This window comes from Macrotis lagotis, chromosome 1, assembly GCF_037893015.1.
Source record: "Macrotis lagotis isolate mMagLag1 chromosome 1, bilby.v1.9.chrom.fasta, whole genome shotgun sequence".
Classification (NCBI taxonomy): Eukaryota; Metazoa; Chordata; class Mammalia; order Peramelemorphia; family Peramelidae; genus Macrotis; species Macrotis lagotis.
This window is the reverse complement of record NC_133658.1, coordinates 54,320,939-54,345,186: the sequence shown is the minus strand read 5'-3', so window position 1 is coordinate 54,345,186 and position 24,248 is coordinate 54,320,939. Positions and strand designations below refer to the sequence as shown.

Sequence of the window (24,248 nt, the reverse complement as noted above, 5' to 3'; positions counted from 1 at the left end):
CTTTTTTTCTTTTTAGGGTTTTTTTTTTTTGCAAGGCAATAGGGTTAAGTGACTTGCCCAAGGCCACACAGCTAGATAATTATTAAATGTCTGAGGCCGAATCTGAACTCAGGTACTCCTGACTCCAGGGCCGTGCTCTATCCACTGTGCCACCTAATTGCCCCCAGCATTAATTTTCAGCCTCAGTTTTTCCAACATTGTCATTTCCCTGAGAGTCCCAGATATGGATTCGAATTTCATTTCAAATAGGATGCACACTGCCAATCCTGTGGTGAGATGCTCAGGACTCTAAGCAAGCTGTTGAGTTTATTGCTTGTAAGAAGGAAAGAAACAGGGCTGGCTTGCAGGGAGCTTGTAATCTAGCTGTAAATTCCATAAGGGCACTTCTCCACAAGACAGGTAGCTGTGGTGGCATGGGCATGGGATGGCCGTGGGGGGAGCATCTGGTGGATGGGGTAGAGAGAAAGGAGCTGGGGTGTCCTGTAGGACCTGCCAGCCAGAAAGGGCTCCATGGCAGGAGGAAGGGAGACTGCTGGGTGAGGCAGGGGTCACACTTAACAAAGAGAGGGAGGGAGGGAGGAGGGAGGGAGGGAGAGAGAGAGAGAGAGAGAGAGAGAGAGAGAGAGAGAGAGAGAGAGAGAAAGAGAAGGAAGTGTTGGAGCTATATGAGAGGGGAGTCCCAGGCAGGCACTCAATCTTGCTTAGTATGTTTTTAGCTTTTTTTATTTTGTTTTGCATGGTATTTGTGGTATTCGAACCCAAGTATCTGTGTATAAAACCCATCTCATAAAGAATGATGTGGCTCCAGGTCCTGTTTTTGATGTGACTTGAAACTTGGAACAATCAGGCCCTCAGTTCTGAAAAATCATCTGGGTGGAGTTTCAAAAGTCTAACCTTGCAGTCAGTAAAAAAAAAAAACAAAACCCAAAAAGGTCCAATTCTCCTTTAACACAAAATAACAATGTCCTTAGGGTTCTAGATTGAGAGCTGGGAGGGACCTTGGGGACCATCCAGTCCTATTTCCCTGTTTTACACATGAGGACACTTAGTCCCAGCCCCAGGGTTGTATGAGGTGGGATTTGCATCTTAGTCTCCAGGCTCCAGGCCAGTGCTCCTTCCACTCAATCTCTTCTTCCTGGGCCTTCCTATAGAAATTATTTCCTGTTCAGTTCACCTGCCAGTGAATCTGATCCTTTGTGTGACTGCTCATTCTGTGGCCAGTGGGTGTTTTGTTTGTCTTGACTGCCAAACCTCAGGAGGAGGTCCTTCAGGGTCCTCATACAGAAAGTACTCAAAAAACATTTGTTCACTTACCTACTACACTTCCAACTTACCTTGTAGGCTGAATTCAGGAGAATCAATTTATTATGGTGCTTCAGAGTTGGTAGGATGTAGTCCCCACCGGGTGGAAGATGGCAGTATAGGGTTCATATTGCACATGCTGATAGAAATAAAGTCCAGAGGATCATTTCTAAGGGACAGGATTCAAGATTTGGCTTGAGTTTGGATAGAGAGTTGTGATTCTGTAATTTAATCATTAATGGAAGGAAACCTTTTTAAATTAGATTTTTTTCCCTTGCTTTTCTGAGCAGAGAAGTTATAATAGTGTTTTCTTAATGAATAAGGATCATTAAGAATATCAGTTATCATTCTGTATTGTTGAGATGTGTTAGGGATATTGACCTTTGCATAACCTTTAAAATTTTTTTTATTATTAGTGTTATGTCACATTGAGCATATCACAAACAGAACTCTTCTTTTACCACCTATTTCATCTTCCAAAATTCTCTTTCTGTCCAGGGCCCCTCCTATCCCCCAGTCTCTCAGGTTTGTAATCTGGATGTTATTTTAAACTTCTCATTCATATCTTTTCCTTTGTTGTATCTTGCTGTTTTTACCTCTCTACCTCTCATCAAATCTTTTCTCCCTATTTTTACACAGGCACACTTAACAAAGGCTCTCAGTGCCTTTCACCCTTAATCACTTCTCATTGATTTCCCTTACTCAGGTCTGTCTCTGCCTTGTCCGTCATCTATACAATGCCAGGGGAATTTTCCTGAAGCCTAGATCTGACTATTCCTCTCTGTTACTAAACTAACTTCAGTAATTTTCTATTGCTTTTAGGATTAAATATTACCTTTTTCTGTTTAAGTGGATAAGAGTACTGGGTCAGGAAGACCTGAGTTCAAATCCAGTCTCAGACATTACTAGCTACACCTCTCCCTCCCTCTCCTTCCCTTCAGCCCCTCCCCATCTCTCCCCTCCCCACCCCTCCTCTACTCCCTCCCTCCCTCCCTTCTTTCCCTAATCTAAACCTATCTTTCTATACTGATTGTACATTATTTTCCAGTGATCTGTAATCCAGGCAAACTGGCTTTCTCTCTTCCTCACACACATTTATTTCCTATGCCTTTGCCCTGACTGTATCTCCTGTCTGGCATATACTCCCTTCCTTCAACATGGAACACAAGAATGACCTTGGGGGGCAGCTAGGTGGCGCAGTGGATAGAGCACCAGCCCTGGAGTCAGGAGGACCTGAGTTCAAATTTGACCTCAGACACTTAATACTTACCTAGCTGTGTAGCCTTGCACAAGCCACTTAACCCCATTGCCTAGCAAAAAAAAAAAAACAACCTAAAAAAATTGACCTTGGGAAGCCACTGGAATTTATTAAAGTGATATATTGATTTATTGACATTAGTCTTAAGAAAGATTAGTTAGACAGCTGAGTGGAACATAGACTATAGTGGAGAGAGAAATGAGGTAGGGAGACTCACTTTGTACTATGGTCCAGATAAAAAGTGACAAAGTCTGCAGAAGGATGGAAGTTGTATCAGAGGAGAGGAGCGCACATACATGGATTATGTTATGAAAGTAGAAATGGAAGCTTTGTTAATAGATTGGAAATGGGTGAGGAGAAAGTTTGAGGAGGTGAGGTACCTGGGAGGATAGTGGTACTCTCCATAGTAATAGGGAAGCTAGGAAGTGGGGAGGATTTGGGGAGGAAAGTTTTTGGACATGTTGAATTTAAGATATCTCTAGTATATCCAGTTTGAATTGTCCTATAGTAGCTGGAGATGTGAGACTCAGAAGGTCAGGAAAGAGGTTACAGTTGGATAAATCTTATTCATCATCTACAAAGAGATGATAGTTAAACCCATGGGAGCTGATGAGATCACCTAGAGAAATAGTATAGAGGGAGAAGAGAACAGGACCTAGGATAGAACCTTGGAGGACACCCACACTTAATGGGCATTACTTGAATGAAGATCTGGCAAAAGGGACCCACAAAGATCAATCAGGTAGGGAAAAAACCAGGAGAGAACAGTGCCCTAAAAACCTTGGACAAAGAGAATTGGGGACTTTCACACATTTATGCTGAAAAGATCAGAGAAGGAACTTTGAAATGCTTACAAAAGAGTCAAGAAAAACCCAAAAGGACAAATTTGTGAGTAGGCTGCTCCATATAACCAATAAGGAACTTCAAATCCATCAGTGAACTGTGTGACGTAACAAGGAGATGGACTGGCTCCATGGCAAGAGGGACAGGTGACAAAGGCACAGCCAGCATGCCCAAGATGTTAGTTGGACCTCTGGGATGATTGTGGGGAGAACATGGACAGGCGTTGTCCCCCAAATGAGTAGTCATGACTGGGGTTGATGTTGGAGGGAGTTCTTGAGTTGATGAGATGATGGTCCCTTTGGATTTAGAGTATATTGATTGATGCTTTTTCATGTATCCCATTACTGGCCTTTCCCCACTGACTCCTCTGCATCTTAAGACAGTGGTCCCTTTGTAATAAATGAGTAGTACAGCATTGGCCGGATCTGACAATTCTCATTGACCAGCTCTTCAGCTCTTACTATAGTTTAGTGTGCCCTAGGGAAAGTGTGCTAACCTCAATGACAATACTTGCTCACCATCACCATTTATAAAAAGTAGATCTGATGATGGTGCTTTTGTTTCAACCTTACTGAGTGTGACAGGCACAGGACATCTTGAAGTGCCACAGAAGTTATTTTGTCTATGACAGCCACAAAACTGCCTCAGCTTGGAACCAGGTGGGTTGAAAATCCTGGGAATCAGTAGTTCTTTGGTTTTTGTTTTTTTGCAAACCTTTTCTAAAAATGATGTAGTTTGCTGATGATTTATAGTATCTATCTTGAGATGTCTCTGAAGCTTACTAAGTAAGTTTTCTCATTTGTTTTGAAAAACCAGACTCTGAAGACTATGGTCTATAGGTAGTGATATTCTTATTTCATAGAGGAATTGAGTGACTTTCCCAAAGTCACACCAACAAGTGAGTATCAGAGGGAGAATTTGAACCCAAATCCCTGGTGCTCTTACCACTTAAACTTTCAAATGTTATTGCTTTTTTTCTGAATGCATTCTTTTTTGACTATTAAACTGTCCATTGAAACAGAGAATTTCTAAAAACTCAAAGTTATAAATCATAATTTATAAGTTAATAGCTCTGAACATGGTAGTTCCCTCTTTATCACATCTTGATATTAGAGCATACAGCAGTGATTGCGAACAAAATTTAACATTGAAAAGTTTTCATCAGGAACCCTCAGTGAGATATCACACTCAATCAATGCAGTTCTTCACCTGCTCTCTCCCTTCTGGAGTTTCCTGGGGCACCAGGAGATGGTCCCGTGCTCAGGGTTGGAGTCGACCAATGTATGTCTGAGGTGCAGTCAAGTCCCATGCCAGGAGGGCAATCCAACCACTGGGCCACATTCCCTCTGAATTACTTTTTTTAATGATAGAAAGAGTTGTCAGATGGAATTAAATTTTTTTTCTATCAGGAAAGGCAACGGCATTATTATTATTTTGCTTTGCAATTTGATTACTAGAGTAATTTGATAACTAGAATGATGAACTAGGAGTCAAGATGGTAGGAATTTGATTCTATCTTCTATGATTTAGTCATTGCCACCCATGGCAAATCATTTAACTAGTATGTAAATTTTTCCTTAAAATGTCCTAGGAACTTTTTAAGAATAAATATAAGGGGTCAAATTTCTCTCTTTCTTTTTCAGTCTCTCTCCATCTCTGTCTCTCTCTTTTTTTGTCCCTCTCTTTCTGTCCCTTTGTCTGTCTCTTTCTGTTCTCTCTCACTTTGTCTCTTTCTTTCACATGACAGGACTTTGTTTCTTGCATCTATCCACATGTCTCCTTGTGTCTTTGTATTTATATATTGAGTACAAATTTATAACATACACACATATACTACATACACAGACACACAGACACACACACACATCCCTCTCTCTAGGATGAAATAGAATTAATTTGTTCTTACCTTTTTTGATTTGCAGTTGTGTTAGAGAATCATGAAGTCACAGATGAAGAAGTAGAACCTCCTTTGAAACGCCAGCGAATAGAAATCAACTGCCAGGATCCCTCAATAAAGGTAAACTTTTAGAAATATGCTTATTTCCAATTCAGTTTAATAGAAAACATTTCTTTCAGAAAATGAATGAAAATAAGCCTCAAGAGATATCTTTTGGACCATTAAGACTGCTGATTTGACTTCCTCCTTCCACCTGCCCTCTAGTTCACTCAGCTCAATGTGCAGAGTTGGTTGAGTTACCATTTTAGCCTGAAGACCAATTGAAGTCTGAGTCTCCTTGCTGACAGATTTCCTTGCCCTCACAGTCAGGCCTGCTAACTCTTCATATTCTTATTACAGTGGTGATTCATTTCTGACCCTTAGCTGCTTGTTTGACTCTCTGGTTGTAGAGTCTGATGCATCCCCTCCATGGTGGTTTAAACAAAACAAAGCAACATGTTGTGTAGCATTTGAAGCAGTTGCCATATGTAGTTTTCATATTAGTAGACATCTGAAGGAAGAAGTGTGGAAATCATGGTGGCTCTATAGGCAGGAAATCTGGGTTCCAATTCTTCTGCTTACTGCCTTAGTGTATTTGAATGAACTGATTCTCTTTCTTGGACCTCAGTTTCCCAAACTTGAGATAAGTTAGTTGGATGAGATTATTTTGATAGTCACTTCTAGGACTAAATCCTATGGCCTAAGGTTTCCCTAGTAGTTGAAGGGGGAAGACAGAAGGATATCTGTCTGATCTAGCCTAGAGATTTAGTTTTAAAGTATTTAACTTTTCAGAGTTAGGATTATTTTTGGGTTCAGATATTTATTTGTGTCTCTTTATGCTTCTGGTTTGGATTAGCTAAGATTTCCTCCTAATGTTACACATTGTATCTCTTTTGAAGAGGAGAGATGGTTGGATATTACTGCCTGCCCCTTCTTTTGGAGCCTAAAGAAGACTTGTACATCTCTAAATGCTGGGACCTTAGATGCTCCTGGTTTCAGGTGACATTGTGCTTTGGCCGTTTCCAAACCTCCTATATAAGAACCATTGCTGTTCTGAAAAGTTCAGTCCAACAGCGCCCCTGGCTTCGAAAAAAAAACAGCAGGTGACTGGAGACTTCTTAGGGTCCACCCTGGCATATGGTTGACTAGACAGCCCATCAGCCAGTGAAGCAAGTAGACTCTAATTTGGGCACAGGATGGGACAGGAGGAGGCTGGTAGTCTGGATTCCATGGCAGTTTCCACTACCTCAAGGTTTCCCCTGGTTGGGGGGAGCCTCACTTTTAATACCAATATTCTTCTGGTGGAGCTTTAAGGTTGTGAATCTTGAAACTTCTGAAAAATCAAACTTTCAGGTAAACTTTTCCTAATAGCATGTGAAGGTTGTCAAAATGCTTTACCAATATTGCCTCATTTTATCTTCCTGACAAGACTGGGTGTAGGGGCTATTGTTATGTCCATCATACAGAACTGGATGTCGAGGCAGACAGAGAGGAAGTGACCTGCCCAGGGTTGCGCTGTGTGCCACATTCTTGACCTCAGAGTCTAGACTCGATCCCCTGAACCTCCCCACTGCCTCTGGTCACCCAAAAGGCAGTGGGAGACATGTTCATAGACTGTACCATAGTCTATGGGTCTATGTACAAGAGGCTCTACAAAAGATCAAGATGGGAGGGACAATGACATTGCTCTAAGCTTGTCCCTGGCAGATGGAAATGTTTTTTAAAAAATTTTATTTATTTGAGGCAATGGGTTAAATGACTTTCCCAAGGTCACACAGCTAGAAACTTAAGTGTCTGAGGCTGGATTTGAACTCAGGTCCTCCTGACTCCAGGAATGGTGCCCCATCCATTGCACCACCTAGCTGCCCCAACATCAAACTGTTTGCAGTAACAGCAAAGCATCCAGACACTTTAATTTGGATACATGATAAAAGAATCAGTGAAAATGATCAATTTATATTTTATCTTCTTGAACCCTTTCCTATTGAATATTCAGATATTAAAGCTAATAAGCTACACTTTCTTGTTCACTTATGTCTGACTCTTTATGTGACCCCATTTTGGGTTTTCTTGGAAATGGTTTTCTTGATATAATCTTCTCTAGCTCATTTTATAGATGGAGGAAACTGAGGCAAACAGGGTAAAAGGATTTGTTCAGGGTCACACAGGGTGTGTCTGAGGCCAGATTAGAACTCACGAAGATGAGTTTTCCTTGCTTCCAGGCCCAGTGTTGTGTCCATTATGCCACCTAGCTGCCCTGATCAGCCTTACATAACTGAGAATTTTATATGATATTGATTTCACACAGCCTATTTTAAATAATGGACAGGAAGAGGTTCATCCTCCCTGTGACTTTCTGAGACTAGCCTTTGGTATTTGGAAAGCATCCTATTGTGTATTTTCTTTTATTCCCTCTGAAGTTTTCCTTTTATCAATATGTATAGCACTGTAATTCCTTTCAGGGATTACCAAATAGCAATTATATTTTGTTTTGCTAAGTTTTAAGTGCATTTGTATTCACGAGTTACACTTACTAATTCAGTAAAACTGAGCAGTACCCTAAGTGGAAATTTGGTCAAAGATCACAATTTATTTTATACTTTCTTGTCCCATTGATTTTGGTTTCTGAGATTGGAGCCTGAAACTGGAGTAACTGCTAGTTAAGGTAGGAAAAAGCAGTTTTTCCACCAGCCACTAGATGTCAGACTTGTCATTAAAACTACCAAGGTGCTGGTCCCCAGAAGATCAGGCAGGTGCAGCGCCCTGTAGAGAGGCCCCTGGGCCTGTGGACCCAGGGACCTGTAGACCCAGGGGCCTATAGACCCGGGGTCTGTGGCCAGTTTCTGAGCTGTTCTTATTGGTGATTGAACGCAGGCGGCAGGCCATTGCCAGTGAGCTTTGTCTGTCATCATACAATTCTTTGGCCATAAGATTATGCTGATTAATGTAGTAATATATTAGAGCATGTGTATATAAAGGTGTCCTCATTTCAGAGACAGGTGAGGGCTTGAGGAGCTTTGCTTGGTTGCTTCCAGATTGTGTACGATCAGAGTAAGCCTGGGGAGTGGGACATGAGGAAGGTGGATTCTCGGGGGCCCTCTGACATGAGTTGCGCTAGCCTCTCTTTGTACAGAAAGACTTTAATACACATTGTATGTCTTTCTACAATTCACCATTTAAAGAATCTTTACTGTTTTTGTCTTTCTTTTCTTTCAGTCATTTCTGTATTCCATTAATCAGACAATATGCTTACGATTGGATAGCATTGAGGCCAAACTGCAAGCCCTGGAAGCCACATGCAAGTCTTTGGAAGAGAAGCTGGATCTGGTCATGAACAAGCAGCATAGCCCTATCCAGGTGCCCATGGTGGCCGGCTCTCCCCTAGGTGCCACCCAGACATGCAATAAAGTACGATGGTAAGGAGCTGATAATTGGACTTTATGGGTCTTTTTCTACATCTCCTGGAAAAGCATTTTATGTCTCTCTCTTTGGAGTACTTTAATCTCCTTTGTAGAGTCTGACCTGTAGTCCCTGTAGATTGTTCTGGAAGGACCTCACCTTAGCAGCTTTGTGCTGTTGATTTGAGTCATATCAAGACCAATCCACCTGCCTGAGATCATCTTCATCCATATTTCCTTTTGGTCTAAATATTCTGATAAATCTTTACTTTGTAAAAGACATGCCAAGCCTCAGAGACAGGTATTTGTTCTTTTCTGCAATTTTTCAGTGAGAGTACAGCCAACTTTGTTCTTATGTATTTCCCCCCCTGCGTAGATTGCATCTTTTTCATCTCATTTTATCAAAATTGCAATGAAGTTTCCAATTTTTCAGAACCTCTTATTTTCATATCTTTTTTAAAAAAGGAAATATGGAACTGATTTAATCAGGGCATGAGGAATGATGACAGGTGGAAGGAATGGTTGTGTATAAATTAAACCTTTAACTTTGCAACAGCAACATAAGCCATGCAAATGAAAAGATTTCATGTAAAGTCTTTGACCTACTAAGACTCCTGAAAATCCATGACATTGATGGACTTTGGTCAGGGCATTAAGGCGACTTGGTATCTCACCTCTGGGCTGGGGAAAAGGCTTGGAATCTCACCTCTGGGCTAGGGTGGCTCCTTCTCCCCCTTTTGTTTTGTCCATCTTCTATGAGCCTCTCCTCTGCCTTCCAGAAGGTAATGCTGGGCTCATTTCTCCTCTTCTCCTGATTGGGAGAGCTCCTTTATAGGGTTCTGCTGGAGATCCCATCTGGCCAAGACCCTCCTTGTTCTGGGTCTTGGTTGGACAGCAATGCCTGGTGTATTCCTCCTCCCTCAGCCTCACCAGAGAGGGGCAGAACATGGCAATCACTGCAGACCCAGAGGGCACAGGGAGACCATCGCCACCAACATAGGGTAGCCCATTTCTGCTTTGGTGGTAATGGCAGCACTGGTAAGGAACTGCAAGGTAGCTTTAGTGCCTGCCTGAGAAAAGATGGTCAGGGTGAGAGGGGAGAGACTAGGGCAAGAGGAACTGCAGCATTGTCTCAGAGGCTTCCATGATGTCTTGATGTGCATATGGCTGCATTGAAAGCCTTGCAGGCACTGTGAGTCTGGTCTCTAAGATGTGAGTATGGATTGTTATTCTGCCTTTGAAATCACAGGGCTAGATCACAAAACGTTGTTTGAAGTAGGATAATCCTGGCTTCCTGGGTGAGGTGATAATACAATAAATAACAATTCAGACTCCAATAAATCTAATTTGTGATCAGATAAGCTTTGTCTGATGAAACTCTTATTTGTGTTGTATTACCTGTGGTTTAAAAAGACCGTATGTGAAGCATATTGATGATGTAAAGGAGACTACAGTTCTAATTTTTAATTCCTGAAAATTGTTTACATCTCCCTGGCCATTTGCAAAGTAAGCCTAATTATAAGGAGTTCATTCATTTATTGAGGCAGATACAATGACACCATGGTAGCACTTGTTACCGAGGGGCCTCTGGCTAGTTTTGATTGATTGATTGATTGATCCATCCAGTATTTATTGAGGACTTACTCTGTATAACGGTATTGAGTGAAGTGGATTTTTTTTTGTTTTTTTTTTGGCTATGCAGCCCTGGGCAACTTGGAGGTTAATTCTGTCACCCTAAGTTTCTTTTTTTTTTTATTACTATTTTATTTGTTTTCCAATTATGTACAATAGTAGTTACTACCTATCATTTTTTGGAAGGTTTTGAATTTTACAATTTTCCCCTATCCTCCCTTCCTTCCTCCCACCCACTCACAGAAGGCAATCTGATAACTACATTGTTTCCATGCTATAAATTGATCAAAATTGAATGTATTGAGAGAAATCATATCCTTGGGGAAAAAATAAAATGTTAGAGATAGCAAAATTATGTACTACATAAGATACTTTAAAAAAAATAACTGGAGGTAATAGACTTTGGTCTTTGTTTAAACTCTGGATACAGATGGTATTTTCCATCTTCATCGCAGGAATGCTGGAATTTATAAAGTATTATTTTATGACTTATTTTACTATAAATTAGAGAAGACAATTTGGATTTTGTAAGGTACGTTAGGTACTCAGCTATAGTGGAAAGCAATCCCCAACCATCCTAAGACCCCTTTACTTGGTCATGAATGTTTTGTGCTTCGTATCTTGGAGATAGGCTGCAATTGATGGATTAGAGGGAGAGGCGAGCAGTTATGTGACTTGACCAGGGTCCTGCAGCCACTGTGGACCAGAAATGGGGCTTGAGGCCAGGTCTCCATGTCCCACCTCTTAGGGACTTTCTGTGCTTAAAGGAGCTGTTTATAACTTCTGTAGCTTCCTTGTGCTCAGCCTCTCCCCTTGTAGTGATCCCTTATAATAATGATTTTTTTATAAAGTCAATTCAGCCACACCAATCAGCACAGCCTGTTCTATGTCTGTGTCTAAAGCAGTGTGTAGATAGACCTAGAGGTATCTGAGTGCCTGGATTAATAGCAGATGTTTATACAGTGCCAACGATAGACCAGGTACTTTGAGTAATGATACTGTTTGATCTTCCCAACAACCCGGGAAGGAAGGGGCTATCATTTTACAGCGATGGAATTGAGGCATCCAAGGGCTATGTGACTTGCTCAGTGTCTCCCAGAGAGTAATATTAATTTCCTACCAGGCTTAGAATCAAGCCAGGGAAGTAGAGAGGGTCTGTCTATACTCACACCACTGACACTGAGGTAGATGCAATTAACTGCTAGAAAAACCAATTAGAGCTAGGCAGAATATTCAAACATTCCAGGAAACCCTCTTTGATCCTTGTGACCTCCAGGAGGCTGTCAGTCCTCCACCCTCTGGCACTAGCTTCTGTGTGTATGTGTTTATAGAAACAGATATAGACATAGATGTAGATAGATAGTTGTATCTCAGTTCTACAATTAAAATCAGGGTTGAGTTAGTAGAAATAAAAATGATTCATTCCTTTTGTCTAAGTCAAGGTTGAAAAAATAATCTGTACTTGAATGATTTGAACAAAATTTAAAAAATCTAAAAAAACCAAAGCCATACCAAAGTACCCAAATGCCAGACCTGACATTCCCATCTGCTCAAGTTCTATAAGTGAGAAACACAAACTGTAAACAATTAATCAAAAACTATGAAGAAAAAATTTGGAGGAGAAATACAGAAGGACTCAGCCCCTATGAAGAAAATGTTTGGATTAAGTGGAAAAATGGACATTAAAAAAACCTAAAGGCAGTGCACAATGCAGGATAGTGAAAATGAGCCAAATATTTGTTGATATTGACTGAGGAGTAATTAATGCCTTACTATGGTGGCTTCTGTGTCAGTGACCTCTGGCTCTCAGTGCACAGCATGGATTTTTTCACATGGTGTCCGACATGGAACAGGTCAGATACTTGATTGCTTATTGCCTGGGAGCTCTGATCCAAAGAAATGAAGGATTTAAAATTTTACGTCTTGAAGCAGTGGACTAAATATTATTGACATTTTACAATATACCCAAAATAACTAGGTACTTCTAATTGTTTTTGTTTCAGTTCTAAAACTTATGGGAATCTTTTTGGAACAGGTGGAAACCCATAAAAATAGTAACTTCTTGAATATCCATGTAATTCATTTTAATGAGTAAATTTTAAATTCCCCAAAACATTACTCATGATCCAGCTGATAAAAATTCAATTCAGTAAACTATTTGCAGCAATTGTGTTGGACAGTTAAGTAGATGTAGAACAAGTCAGAACAGTCCTTCCTCTTCCCCTCTTTCTTCTGGAGGATACAACAAGCCTACATGTTCTTCTCAGGAGAACAGTTGAGGGAGATAGGAGGAGAGCTCAGAGAAGGTCTTCTAGGGGCATGGGTACTTTTGTTGAAAACTGATAGAAAAGAAGGTTCCCGAAAAAGAAGCAACTTCATCTTAGAAGACAAATATAAGTTCTCTAAAGTCTCTCAATTTTAATAATACTTTCAGAATTAGATGAAGAGTTGTTAGTGTCAATGCCAAAGACTTTTTCATTTGGAAAAGAGACCTAGAACAGGTTGAAAATGGCTGACTTCAGGTAGGATGAATAGAGAGGACACAATTCCCTGAGAGACTGACCATGTCAAGGAGATTCACTTCCTAGTAATGTCTTAGTTCAGACAAGAAAAATTAATCGTGGTTACCTCTTTGTATCAGATAAATTTTCTTTCAGAAAATAAATGGTAGATTATGAATTGTAGTCAGTGTTGAGAGTTTTTTCTTAAAATTTCAGTAAGATGTAAATTTGACTTCTTAAAGATATAAAAATAGTGGACTTTTGATACCATACTGTGGCAAATGGTAGAAATTCATAATATAATGTCTTTTTACAATCAAATGATTAAACTTGTTGCTTGGGTGTGATGGTGTCTCTGAATATGTACATTTTATTTTTCAAAAAAGTGATTATATATTCAAGCACATATGCATAATACATGTATACACATTTAGTTTTCGGTTGTAAAAAAATATTTTTTGATCAAAGATCCTGTTTCATCATTAAAACCATGTATAGTAAACTTATTATTCCTAGATGAATGTTCAGCCAGTCTTTGCAATGGAATAATATTGGTGATACACCAAGAGAGGAATAAAAGGTTTCTATAGGATGTGACTTGTTGGAAATCGTGTGGCTTCTCCACTACACTGGTAGATGAGGTAGATTTGTAAAAAAAAGGAGCTAATTGTCTTTTAAAAATAGTGACTCAGGCGGCAGCTAGGTGGCGCAGTGGATAGAACACCAGCCCTGGAGTCAGGAGTTACTGAGTTCAAATCCGGACTCAGACACATTATATTACCTAGCTGTGTGGCCTTGGGCAAGCCACTTAACCCCATTGCCTTGCAAAAAAATAAAAATAAAAATAGTGACTCAGTTAATTACTCTTTCACTCTGATATATCATTGTCAGGGAAAAAATCAATTTAATTAGTTCTCTTTTTTCCTAAAAATGGTTATTTCCATCTTGTAAATTGTAGCACATTTTATATTATTTTGAAAATTCTATTCCATATAACTTGGATTATATGAGAAGAATATTTAGTTGTTTTTTTTATGTGAGGCAATATGTTTTAATTCAAAACATTCTACATATGAAATCAGGAGACCAGCTTCTGATACTCTAGTTATAAGAAGGGGCCTTGACCAATCAAGTAACTTTGATGAAATTGTTGAGCAACTTTCTTCTGAAGTGCCTGACAAACCTAAGAAGCAAAGAATCAGTGAAACATATAATACAGATCTTCTGGGATGTGACAACCCAATGAAATTATTACTATGAAATTATAAATTTGTGCTAAATTAATGTTAGACATTTCCTAAAGACATGAGGGTGGTATAGCTTAGAGGGCAGACTACTGTGTTAGAATCAGAGCATCTGTGCTTGAATCCTGGGTCTGCTATATTTCAGCTGTGTGATTGTGGATCTCAGCTTTCTCATTCATAAAATGGACAGGTTAAATTAGATGATCTCTAAGATCCATTCCAGGTCTAAATCCCTGAAGATCATGTAAAATGATAAAGTTCCAAGTTAATAATTTGAGCTTCCCCTCTGTTACAGAGGTACCATATATGAGTGTTTAATTCTTTATGACCCCCATTTGGGCTTTTCTTGCCTAAAATATTATAGAGGTTTGTCATTTCCTTCTCCAACTCATTTTACAGAAGAGGAAACTGAGACAAACAGGCTCAAGTGAATTGACCAGAATCACACTGCTGTAAGTGCTGCAATCAGATTTGAACTCAGAAAGATGAGTCTTCCTGACTCCAGATCTGGTACACCATCCACTGCCACCCAACTGCCCCATATTCCTATTGATTATAGATACAAAAACTAAATAAAATTATTTAACAGTATACTGAAATAGCCATAATAAAATTGTTCATTATCAATCAGGTTTTGTATACATAGACAGGGTTTAGATTGCCATCATAAAATTTAGCAGTATGATACCATAAATAGATGGTTTTTCTTCTTCCTGTGTAAGGAGTTTTGAGCATTCAGGGGACTAAAGTGTCCTTTCTTACACTGGAAACCTCTATTAATATTTATTTCTACATCTCTATATTTATTTCTCTCTATAAAATATATACAGCCAGGTGCCCAGTAGCATTTCCTTGATGCTCTTTCATCATGCCTATCTTTTTTTTTTTTTTGCAAGGCAATGGGGTTAAAGTGGCTTTCCCAAGGCCACACCACTAGGTGATTATTAAGTGTCTGAGGCTGGATTTGAACTCAGGTACTCCTGACTCCAGGGCTGGTGCTCTATGCACTGAGCCACCTAGCCGCCCTCATCATACCTGTCTTCCCATGCTTAGTGGAGTTTAGATGCTCATTAAATGTTTCCTGAATTTATTCCAGTTAGTGTGATGTTACAGTCTAAGAATTGCACTCACTGGAAGGCTCAATGTCTTCTATCAGAAAAGGAGTCTGTTTTCAATGACAATGAGTGATGTGTTACAGAGCCACACAGAGGTGAGTTGAGCATTGATGTGAGGGAACAATTCCTAATGATTAGAACACTGTAAAAGGAACATTGAGGCCACTCAGGGCTCTTGTGGGATTTCTTTTCCACTTGTGGGTTTATTTACATGACCTTGGACTTTGTCATTTCTAATTTTGTGGTTGTATGCAGAGAGATCCCTTGACCAAGGAGCTCTGGGTATGCTGCTTGTAGGTCAATCCAGGTTATGAGCTTCTTAGATCCACTCTGCCAGGGTCCTCACCTAGTGCTCTCTGCATTGCCCCACAAGACCTAATTATTAAATTCTAGTCTAGAAGGAACCTGGGACTTTAAAACTAGTAGGCTAATGTCGTTTCTTTTTGACTTTAATTTGTGTTTATGATCTTTACTAGCATTTTTGTTTTGTTAGCACAGAGAGCTATAGTATCTTGGATAGAAAGCTAGCCCTGGAACTGTGAAGGAAGTGGATTCAAGTACTACAGCTTGGCTGTGTGACCCAGGACAATGACCTCTCAGTGCTCTACACTAAGACTGCCAATTATTGAGAAGGTGCTGGCCTCTACTGATTTTTTTTTTTTGCAAGTCAGTGGGGTTAATTGGCTGGCCCAAGGCCACACAACTAGGTAATTATTGATTGTTTGAGGCTGGATTTGAACTCAGGTATTGCTGACTCTAGGGCCCTTGCTCTATCCACTGTGCCACCTAGCCGCCACTGGCCTCTACTGATAAGAGGACTTTCAATGATACCAGTATTCTTGAATAGGTTATATTAGAAATTAACCAATTTTTGTTCTGATTTCAATTTCTGGAATGCTTTAGCCCTCTATTTCCTTGTTTCAGGAGGTGTGGATTTGAATTTTATCAAGAAGACTCCAGATTATTTTTGAAGTTATTTGTATTCTGTCCTTTTAAAAAAAAACCCTTAATATTAGATACAGACTAAAAATAAATGTTGCAAACAGATAAAACAAAATGCCCTTTTGAACTTTAGAATGAAATATGTAAATACAAAAAGAATTCAAGTTTGTGCATAAAGAATTACATCTCTAGTGAAACAGACTTTGGATGCCATATAAATACAATTTTGCAGTAGTTGACTTTAATACATTTAGTCTTTCTTGTTCATGTTTCCAGCTGGCGGTTTTAGTTGCTTCATCACCTTTCACTATCGTTTAGATTCTCTACAAAAGCAAAGAAGCCAAGTGCTAGGGCAAGCATTTAGCCTAGAAATACCTTACCTTTGTGATGTAGTCTTCATGTTAGTTGGGCTTTGGTAGGGGATACCAAGGTACAGTATCTCCCTGAGTGCTTATACCCAGTGAGACATATGAAAGATACTGAAGTTTCTTTTCTTAGATGGTCTTTTCTTCATTTGGGGAACTTTCCAAGAAGTGTTTTACAACTTCAGTTGAAGTAATAGATGAATAACGGTCCTGATAAGCAGCCTGCCATTTTTCCTTAAAGTTAATGTGAACTGAATCATTCCAGATTGCTTAGTGAATGGGGCACTGCCCCTTGTAAAGGCATCTCAGAAGAGATAAAGATGAAGTTAGCCAAGTTATGGTGTTACATTCATTTTTGCCCAAAAGTGCATAGGTGGGTGCTCATCTAATTGATAAAAAAATCAATAAAAAGGACCAATATATTTTTGTTCTTTAGCGGTAAATATATCATAATTCAGTTTCTTTAGTTTGGTAATGCCATTTATCAGTATCTGTTGTCTTAATAGTTCAGGGAGGAAAAATAAAAATGACCCCTTCTTTCCCTTTTAAATCACATCTTTTATAAAAAAGATTTTTTTCTTTTCAAAAAAAATTGCAGAAACAATGACTGTTTAACAAAGTATATGACATTTTGTCTAGTAGTCTTCTGCTCTGAAAAAGAAGGTGATGTGTTTCATTTTTACTTTGTCTCATTAATGGTATGTGGGTAAATATTTAACAACTGTTATTCAGTGGTTTCATTTGTGTCTATTTGATATTTTCTTGGGGAGTGATTTGTTATTTCCTTCTCCAGCTTTTGTTTTAATAGATGAGAAAACCGAGATAAGCACGGTTAATTTACTTGCCCAGGTTCACCAGCTAGTAAGTGTCTGAGGCTAGATTTGAACACTTGATCCTAAGCCTGGCCTTCTATCCACTCTACTACCTAACAGGCTGACTCTGGGGGGAAGGGGAGATGGGGGAAGTCATATGCCACACTTGTAAAGTTTGATATGCATTATTCACATTTTCTCTAATTGTTTGGTAAATCTAGACAACCACCAAATCAAGCTCTGGTTTGTAGCCTTGATAATTTTCCAGGTGTAAATGCTCATCAGGTCTCCTGAGTTGTTCCAAGCTAACTCTAGATACCTCTAAGACCTTTGTGGCTTCCTAATTACTCATTGTTCAACTTATTTTTGTGATCTTTTCCTTCCATTGTTGTAGTAATTGTGTACATTGGTCTTTTGAGTCTATTTAGACAGATCTTGCCTTGGTTTGGAATCCTCCCTGGGTCATTTCTTGCCTCATAATAATAATAATCTCTTGCCTTCCCATGATCAGAGTTCTTTAGCTCTTCCTCAGTTGATGGGCAAACACTTTATTTCCAATTCTTTGTTACCATAAGGAATACTTTTATAAGTATCTTGTTTCTGTTCTTTACCTCCTTGTGGTACACATATGCTCAGACAGAGGTCAAGTGAACATTTTAGAAGTATAAGAGTGGAGAGAATGTTCCAAATGCCTATGAGCTCTGTGACCATAGGCAAGTCAATTACACCCCTCTCTTTCCCAGGTTCCTCATCTGTAAAAATCAGAATAATAGCAGTTGGGAGGATCAAAGGAGATAATATATGTGAAGTATTTCTGTAAGCCTTAATTTGCTAGAAAAATGTTCTTTGTTTTCTTGTTCAAATAAATGAATGAAAAAGCATTTATTAAATGCTTATTATATGTGGAAAGTTATGTTAAGTACTGGCCCCCTCTGTTGCCCTGTTTCAGGAGGTCTAGATTTGAATTTCATTTGAGAAAACTCACATGATAATAGGGAAGAATTCACATAGGACGCTTCAGCTGTGTGTTTCTGATGTTGCAGAACACATTGTACATACTTGTGACTTTGAGTTTGTGCATCATACTGATGCAATCACAGGTGTGGCAAAAATTTGTAATAGTATATATGTATATAAATATTCTTATTTTAAGGTAAATATAGAATATATGTATCCATATGGCTCCTGTGACTTGGGTGAAAACAGACTTTCCTGTGTAGGCTGAGAAGGGACATGGGTTACAGCTTTTACAGAGACATTTAACACATCATCCTGAATAGTGGCAGTAGGATTCCACTGGTACCAGGTAGGGGTAACCTGATCATGAAATTCTTGGCAAAACCTGAGCTTCTGGGATGCTTGGTTGGCAGATAGTGTTGATGGTTGTGGGGATAGGGGCTCCCCTGATAATGCTGGAAACAGGTCCAGTGATCTGGGAGCCTCTTCAGTTCCCAGGGCTCTTGGACTCCTGGCCCTGAAGTGTTTATTACAGTGAAACAATAGCTAGAGTGGTTGGACCAATCAGTGTTTGTCCTGATTAATTTTTTTTTTTTTTGCAAGGCGGTGGGGTGTTAAGTGTCTTGCCCAAGGTCACATTTAGTGTCTGAGGTTGAATTTGAACCCAGGTCCTTCTGACTCCAGTGCTGGTGTTCTATCCACTATGCCACCTAGCTGCCCTACTAATTAATTTTAATTAAAAGGTAGCTGCATCTCAAATTTTAGGTTACTTTTGTATTTAGCAGCTTACATTATCTTTGTTAGTTTTCATGAAAGTTTAAAATGGGATTTTAGTAGAGTAGAGATTATTCAGAAATCAAAATACCTGATTTGAATAATAGCCACATAATTCTAGTCAGTTGCCTCAGCTGTCAGCCTCCCTTTCTTCAATTTGGGATAATATTTTGGCTATCTTCTCTTGAAAGTTATTGTGGTGATAGTACTTTGTAATTTCAAAATACTACAAAAACATGTTTTAATATTATTTAATCTCATGGGTTTTTTCCTTTTCCTTTTTTTTTTGAGAGGTCTTTTTCTTTTCTTGGGTTACAGTTAAAAGATTGAAAACTAACAGGTTTTGCTGTCTTTGATACAGTGTTATTCTGGTTTTGGAAATCAGTGATTTTGCTGGGCCTCACAGCCTGGAAAGTCATGCAATTATAACATTATTTATATTGTTCATGCCTTGACCTTGATTTCTTTGGTGGGTCTCAGCAGATGAGACCACTGCAGGCAGTTTTCTGTCAGTGTGCTCTTGGACTTTTATCATTGCCGTTTCTAGCATATTCAGGAATGGTGAGAGCTCTTTTGATGTTCTAAACCGTTATCAATTTAAAGTTAATCAGGATGATTTTTTTCGGTTGCACTGGTAAAAATATGATAGTTATTTCTTAAAGAAAATGACCTTGTTGTTTCATTCATTACTAGATTGGCAATTCCAGTGAATTGTATCCATGGCCCTTCTGCCTTATGGGTAGGTCAGCTGGAGCCTAGAATGTTTACAAATGAATGTTGAGGAAAGACCCTCCAGAGACTTTGCTCACCTGGTATTTGGAAATTTAAGAAAGAGTCACTGTGTTGTGATTAGTCTTGGACAGATAGGGATATTTTCATTGCTTTGTTTTTTGGAGCAGGATATGTTTAAATAAAAGGGATTTTTTTTCTCTCCTATTTTATTTCATCTTAAGGGGAATGTTGTTAAATTAATTTTAGAACTAAATAAGTAGATTCTATTTTGTATAGCTTGACGTGTTCATTAAGGAAAAATTATGTCTAGTTGGTGAAGGATTATATAATTTGTGCAAAATTATGTATTTTATATAATGAATGTCATATAAAGCTAACATTTCTAAAATCATTATTTTCAATACATATGTAATGAATCTCTAAAATTCATAGACATCCAAGTCATCTTCTAATCACTACTTCTTTGCAAAGAAAGGGTTTGAGATAGATGTACAATAGTTTATGATTAATTTTCATAAACTGTTTTGCAGGCTCATAGGCCTTGCCTCTAATTGCTGATTGGTTAATACATCCTTTCCGAGAGGCAGATTGACAGATCTGATGAAGGGTCAGGGTTGGAAGTAGAAACCCTTTTGGTGACTCTGGGCAAGTTACATCCCCTTTTATTGCTTCTCTATTCTTTTCCAATACTTTATATTTTCTTCAAATGTATTTTGCATTTACCTCTCTGTACAAATGTTTTATACTGATAGATAGTAAAGTCATTGAGGTTTTTTTGACTTTTTTATCCTGAGTAGCCATTGCTAGAGCAGAATACATTGTATATGCATTTGACTTTGAATTTGTGCATCATCCAGATGCAATCACAGGTGTGGCAAGAAATTAAAAAAATATATATATGTTCTTATTTTAAGATAAACTATAGAACATAGAGAACTGTTCAGACCAGTCTATAGATCACGTACCCAGAATCTTGAAATATCAGAATGTTACTTAGTCAATGAGGCATCAGTTTTTTTACATTTATCTCATTTATTATTTCTGCTAGTAATAGTTAACTCCTCCTGAATAATTTTTAATTCAGGAATTGTTGGAATATTATTGTGTACTACAAATTAGGTCACTGACCAATGTTACTTCTTATCCTTTACCATGGATTGTATTCAAGGAGAAGTATTTATTTAATCTACTTAGATTAACTGTGCAAATCTAGACAGTATTTTTTCCAATTGAAATTTCTTTTATTTTTCCTCTTACAAAGTTATGAAAGTTTTTTTAACCTTTATCCACATACATATGTATATTTTTAAGTTGCATAATTTCCTTCCACCCTCCCTTCCTACCCTCTTCCCCTCAACAGGGAACAGTGTTTAACATGTTTACAGATTAGTCACTTTTGGTATAAGGAATTAGAATTAAGGGAAAAGAAAGAAAACCATTTGATAGGAAATACATATATGAAATTTTTTTTTATATGTAAAATTTATATTGCTTTATTTATTTTCAGAATTCTGGAATTATCCTTTTTAAACTTTATTTTTTTTTTGGTTTATTTATTTTATATTATTACAATATAATCTTGTTATGAGAGTAAACATACCCCACCCCCCCCAAGAAGATGAGAAACCTCAAGACTAGTGAGAGAGAAAAAAAATGTTCTTCAGTCTGTGTTCAGATTCCAATGATTCTGTCTTTGGGATGTGTTGCCTTCTTTATCATAAGTCCACCAAAGAAGTTGCTTCAATATTTTTCTCACAGTTGCTGTTACTAGCTGTATTTCCCTCCACACTATTCCTTCCCACTCATTTATTCTATTCTCTCTCTCCTTTCACCCTGTCCCTGTCCAAAAAGTGTGTTGTATTTGAGTACCTTCTCCCATAATCTTCCCTGTATTCCATCATCTATTCCCTCCTTCCCTCCCCCATTCCCCCTCATCCCATCCTTTTCTTATTTTCCTGTAGGGTAAGATAGATTTCTAAATCCTATTAAGTGTGTATGTTATTTCCTCTCTGAGCCATTTCTGATGATAATGAAGCTCACTCATTCCCCCCCTTGCCTTCCCCTGTTCCACTCCATTGAATAAACTTTTTCTTGACTCTTTTTGTGAAATATCTTAGCCCTTTCTTCCTCTCTTTTCTCTTCTTTCCAGTACTTTCCTTTGTCACCCATCGACTCCATCTTTATACTATATTATAATATATTATATTACATTCAGCTCCTTCCTGTGCCTTGTTTATATATGCTCCTTCTAACTGCTCTTATAAATGAGAAAGGGCATGAGTTATCAGTATCTTCTTCCCTTTCAGGAATACAAACAGTTCAACATCATTAAGTTCCTCATAGTACTTCTTGTCCACCCCCTCTATGGTTAACCTGAGTCCTGAACTTGGAGATCAAACTTTCTGTTCAGCTCTGGTTGTTTCAGTAGAAAAGATTGAAAGTCTATCTTTTCCCCTGAAGGAGGATCTTCAATTTTCCTGGGGAGTTGATTCTCGGTTGTAAACCAAGATCTTTTGCCTTCCAGAATAGCATATTCCAATCCCTATGTAGATGCTGCCAGATTTTGTGTAATCCTGACTATAGAGCCATGGTAGTTGAATTGTTGGTTCCTGGAAGCTTTTAGTATTTTCTCTTTGACTTGGGAGTTCTGGAGTTTGGCTATAACATTCCTGGAAGTTTTTCTTTTGGGATCTCTTTCAGGAGGTGAATTCCCTCAGTTTCTATTTTACCCTCTGCTTCTGAGACCTCAGGGCAATTTTGCTAGGCTCTTTTCCTGGTCATGACTTTCAGGTAGCCCAATAATTTTTAAATTATCTCTTCTGGATTTGTTTTTGAGTTTGGTTGTTTTTCCAATGAGATATTTCACATTTTCTTCTAATTTTTGTTTTTTAAATAGTTTTATTTCTTCCTGATTTCTTGCAAAGTCATCAGCTTCTTTTAGTTCCATTCTGCATTTGAAGGAGTTATTTTCTTCAGAGGACTTTTTTTTATCTCCTTTTCCAGTTGCCCAATTCTGCTTTTTAAGGCATTTTTCTCCTCATTTGCCCTTTGTTTTGCCTTTTCCATTGGGCCTAAATTGTTTTTTAACATATTTTCTTCGGGTTTTTTTTTTTTTTTTGGTATTTCTTTCCCAAGCTGCTGATTTGGTTTTCATAATTTATCTTCATTGCTTTCATTTCTCATCCCAATTTTTCTTCTACCTCCCTTAATTGCTTTTTAAAGTCTTTTTTTGAGTTTATCCATAGCCTGAGCCCATTTTCCTCTTGGAGGTTTTGTATACAGAAGCTTTGATTTTCTCATCTTCTGAATCTTCCATGGAACCAAAGTAATTTTCTATGGTTAAATTCTTCTTTTTCTTTTGTTTGCTCATTTTTTCAACCTATGACTGATTTACCACATTTCCAAAGTTTTGGGGTTTTTTTGGGAACACCCCACTGAGACTTTAATTCTTCCAAGCTCTTACGAGAGTCTCTGACTGCTTTCTTGCCTGACTTTCATAGGTGGATGATCACAGGCCCTTCCCTCTGCCCTGGAGCTGTGAGGAGGGTCCCTGCTCAACCATGGTGTTATGGAAATCCAAACTACAATCTGGATTTGAGTGTGGGCAAACAGCTGGGTCCTGCCCCAGGGAGGCCAGAGAGACCTTTACAGTCCCTCCTGACCCTGTCTATGGGCTGAGAGCTCTGGATGTGCTGGGTGACTCTGCTGACTCCCACTGCAGGTTTTCATTGCAGGGCTGCTCTGAGGTCAGCACTTGCTTTACACTCACTCTGGTGCTGCAGAGTTCTCTCACCACCTCTTCAAGCTGTTCCCTAAGAGCCCTGGGACAAGAGGTCTAGAAACCACCCCCTCTGCCACAGACCCAGGTGTCAGGCTTGGCAGCGCAGTGCTGTGGCTGCAGATTTTTCCAACGCCCAGTCCCAGTGAAACAGACCTTTCCTGTGGAACTTCTAAGTTGCCTTGGACTGGGAAATTCTATCAGTTAGTCTTTCTGTGGGTTCTGCCCTTCTAAATTTTGGCTAGAATCATAATTTGAGGGCTATTGGAATTTTTTTGGGAATGAGTTTCTCAGAATTACTGCCTTCACACCACCATCTTGGCTCCACCCTCGAGAAATTTTTAAAAAATGAATGTAATGTTCATTCATATTCTGAAGGGTTTTTTTGGTTTTGTTTTGTTCTGTTTTTCTTTATCTGAATGGGGATAGCTTTGTCTATAGTTGGTTTCCTAGGTTTTTTCCTAGCTTTCTGAACTGTTAGAGGAGCTGCATCCATTAAGGTTGATCAACTCATAATGTTGTCATCAATGTGTACAGTGTTTTCTTGGTTCTGCTCCCTTTACTCAGCAACAATTACTGTAATTCATTCTATCCTTCCTAGAAATTATTTATAATCTTTTCCCTGGATTTTTATAGGTATTTGTATGTAAATGAATTCT

At 38.7% G+C, this 24,248-nt stretch overlaps 1 protein-coding gene across 13 annotated transcripts in view; it reads left to right on the top strand.

The window, feature by feature from the left end:
• Positions 1 to 24,248, top strand: part of BANP (BTG3 associated nuclear protein) — a 273,136-nt gene that overhangs the window by 38,352 nt on the left and 210,536 nt on the right. For all 13 annotated transcript variants that reach the window (XM_074201520.1, XM_074201509.1, XM_074201494.1 and 10 more), the window contains exons 3-4: positions 5,326 to 5,420; positions 8,556 to 8,755. In XM_074201520.1, coding sequence (XP_074057621.1) covers positions 5,326 to 5,420; positions 8,556 to 8,755 — 295 coding nt within the window. The remainder of the gene's footprint in view (positions 1 to 5,325; positions 5,421 to 8,555; positions 8,756 to 24,248) is intronic.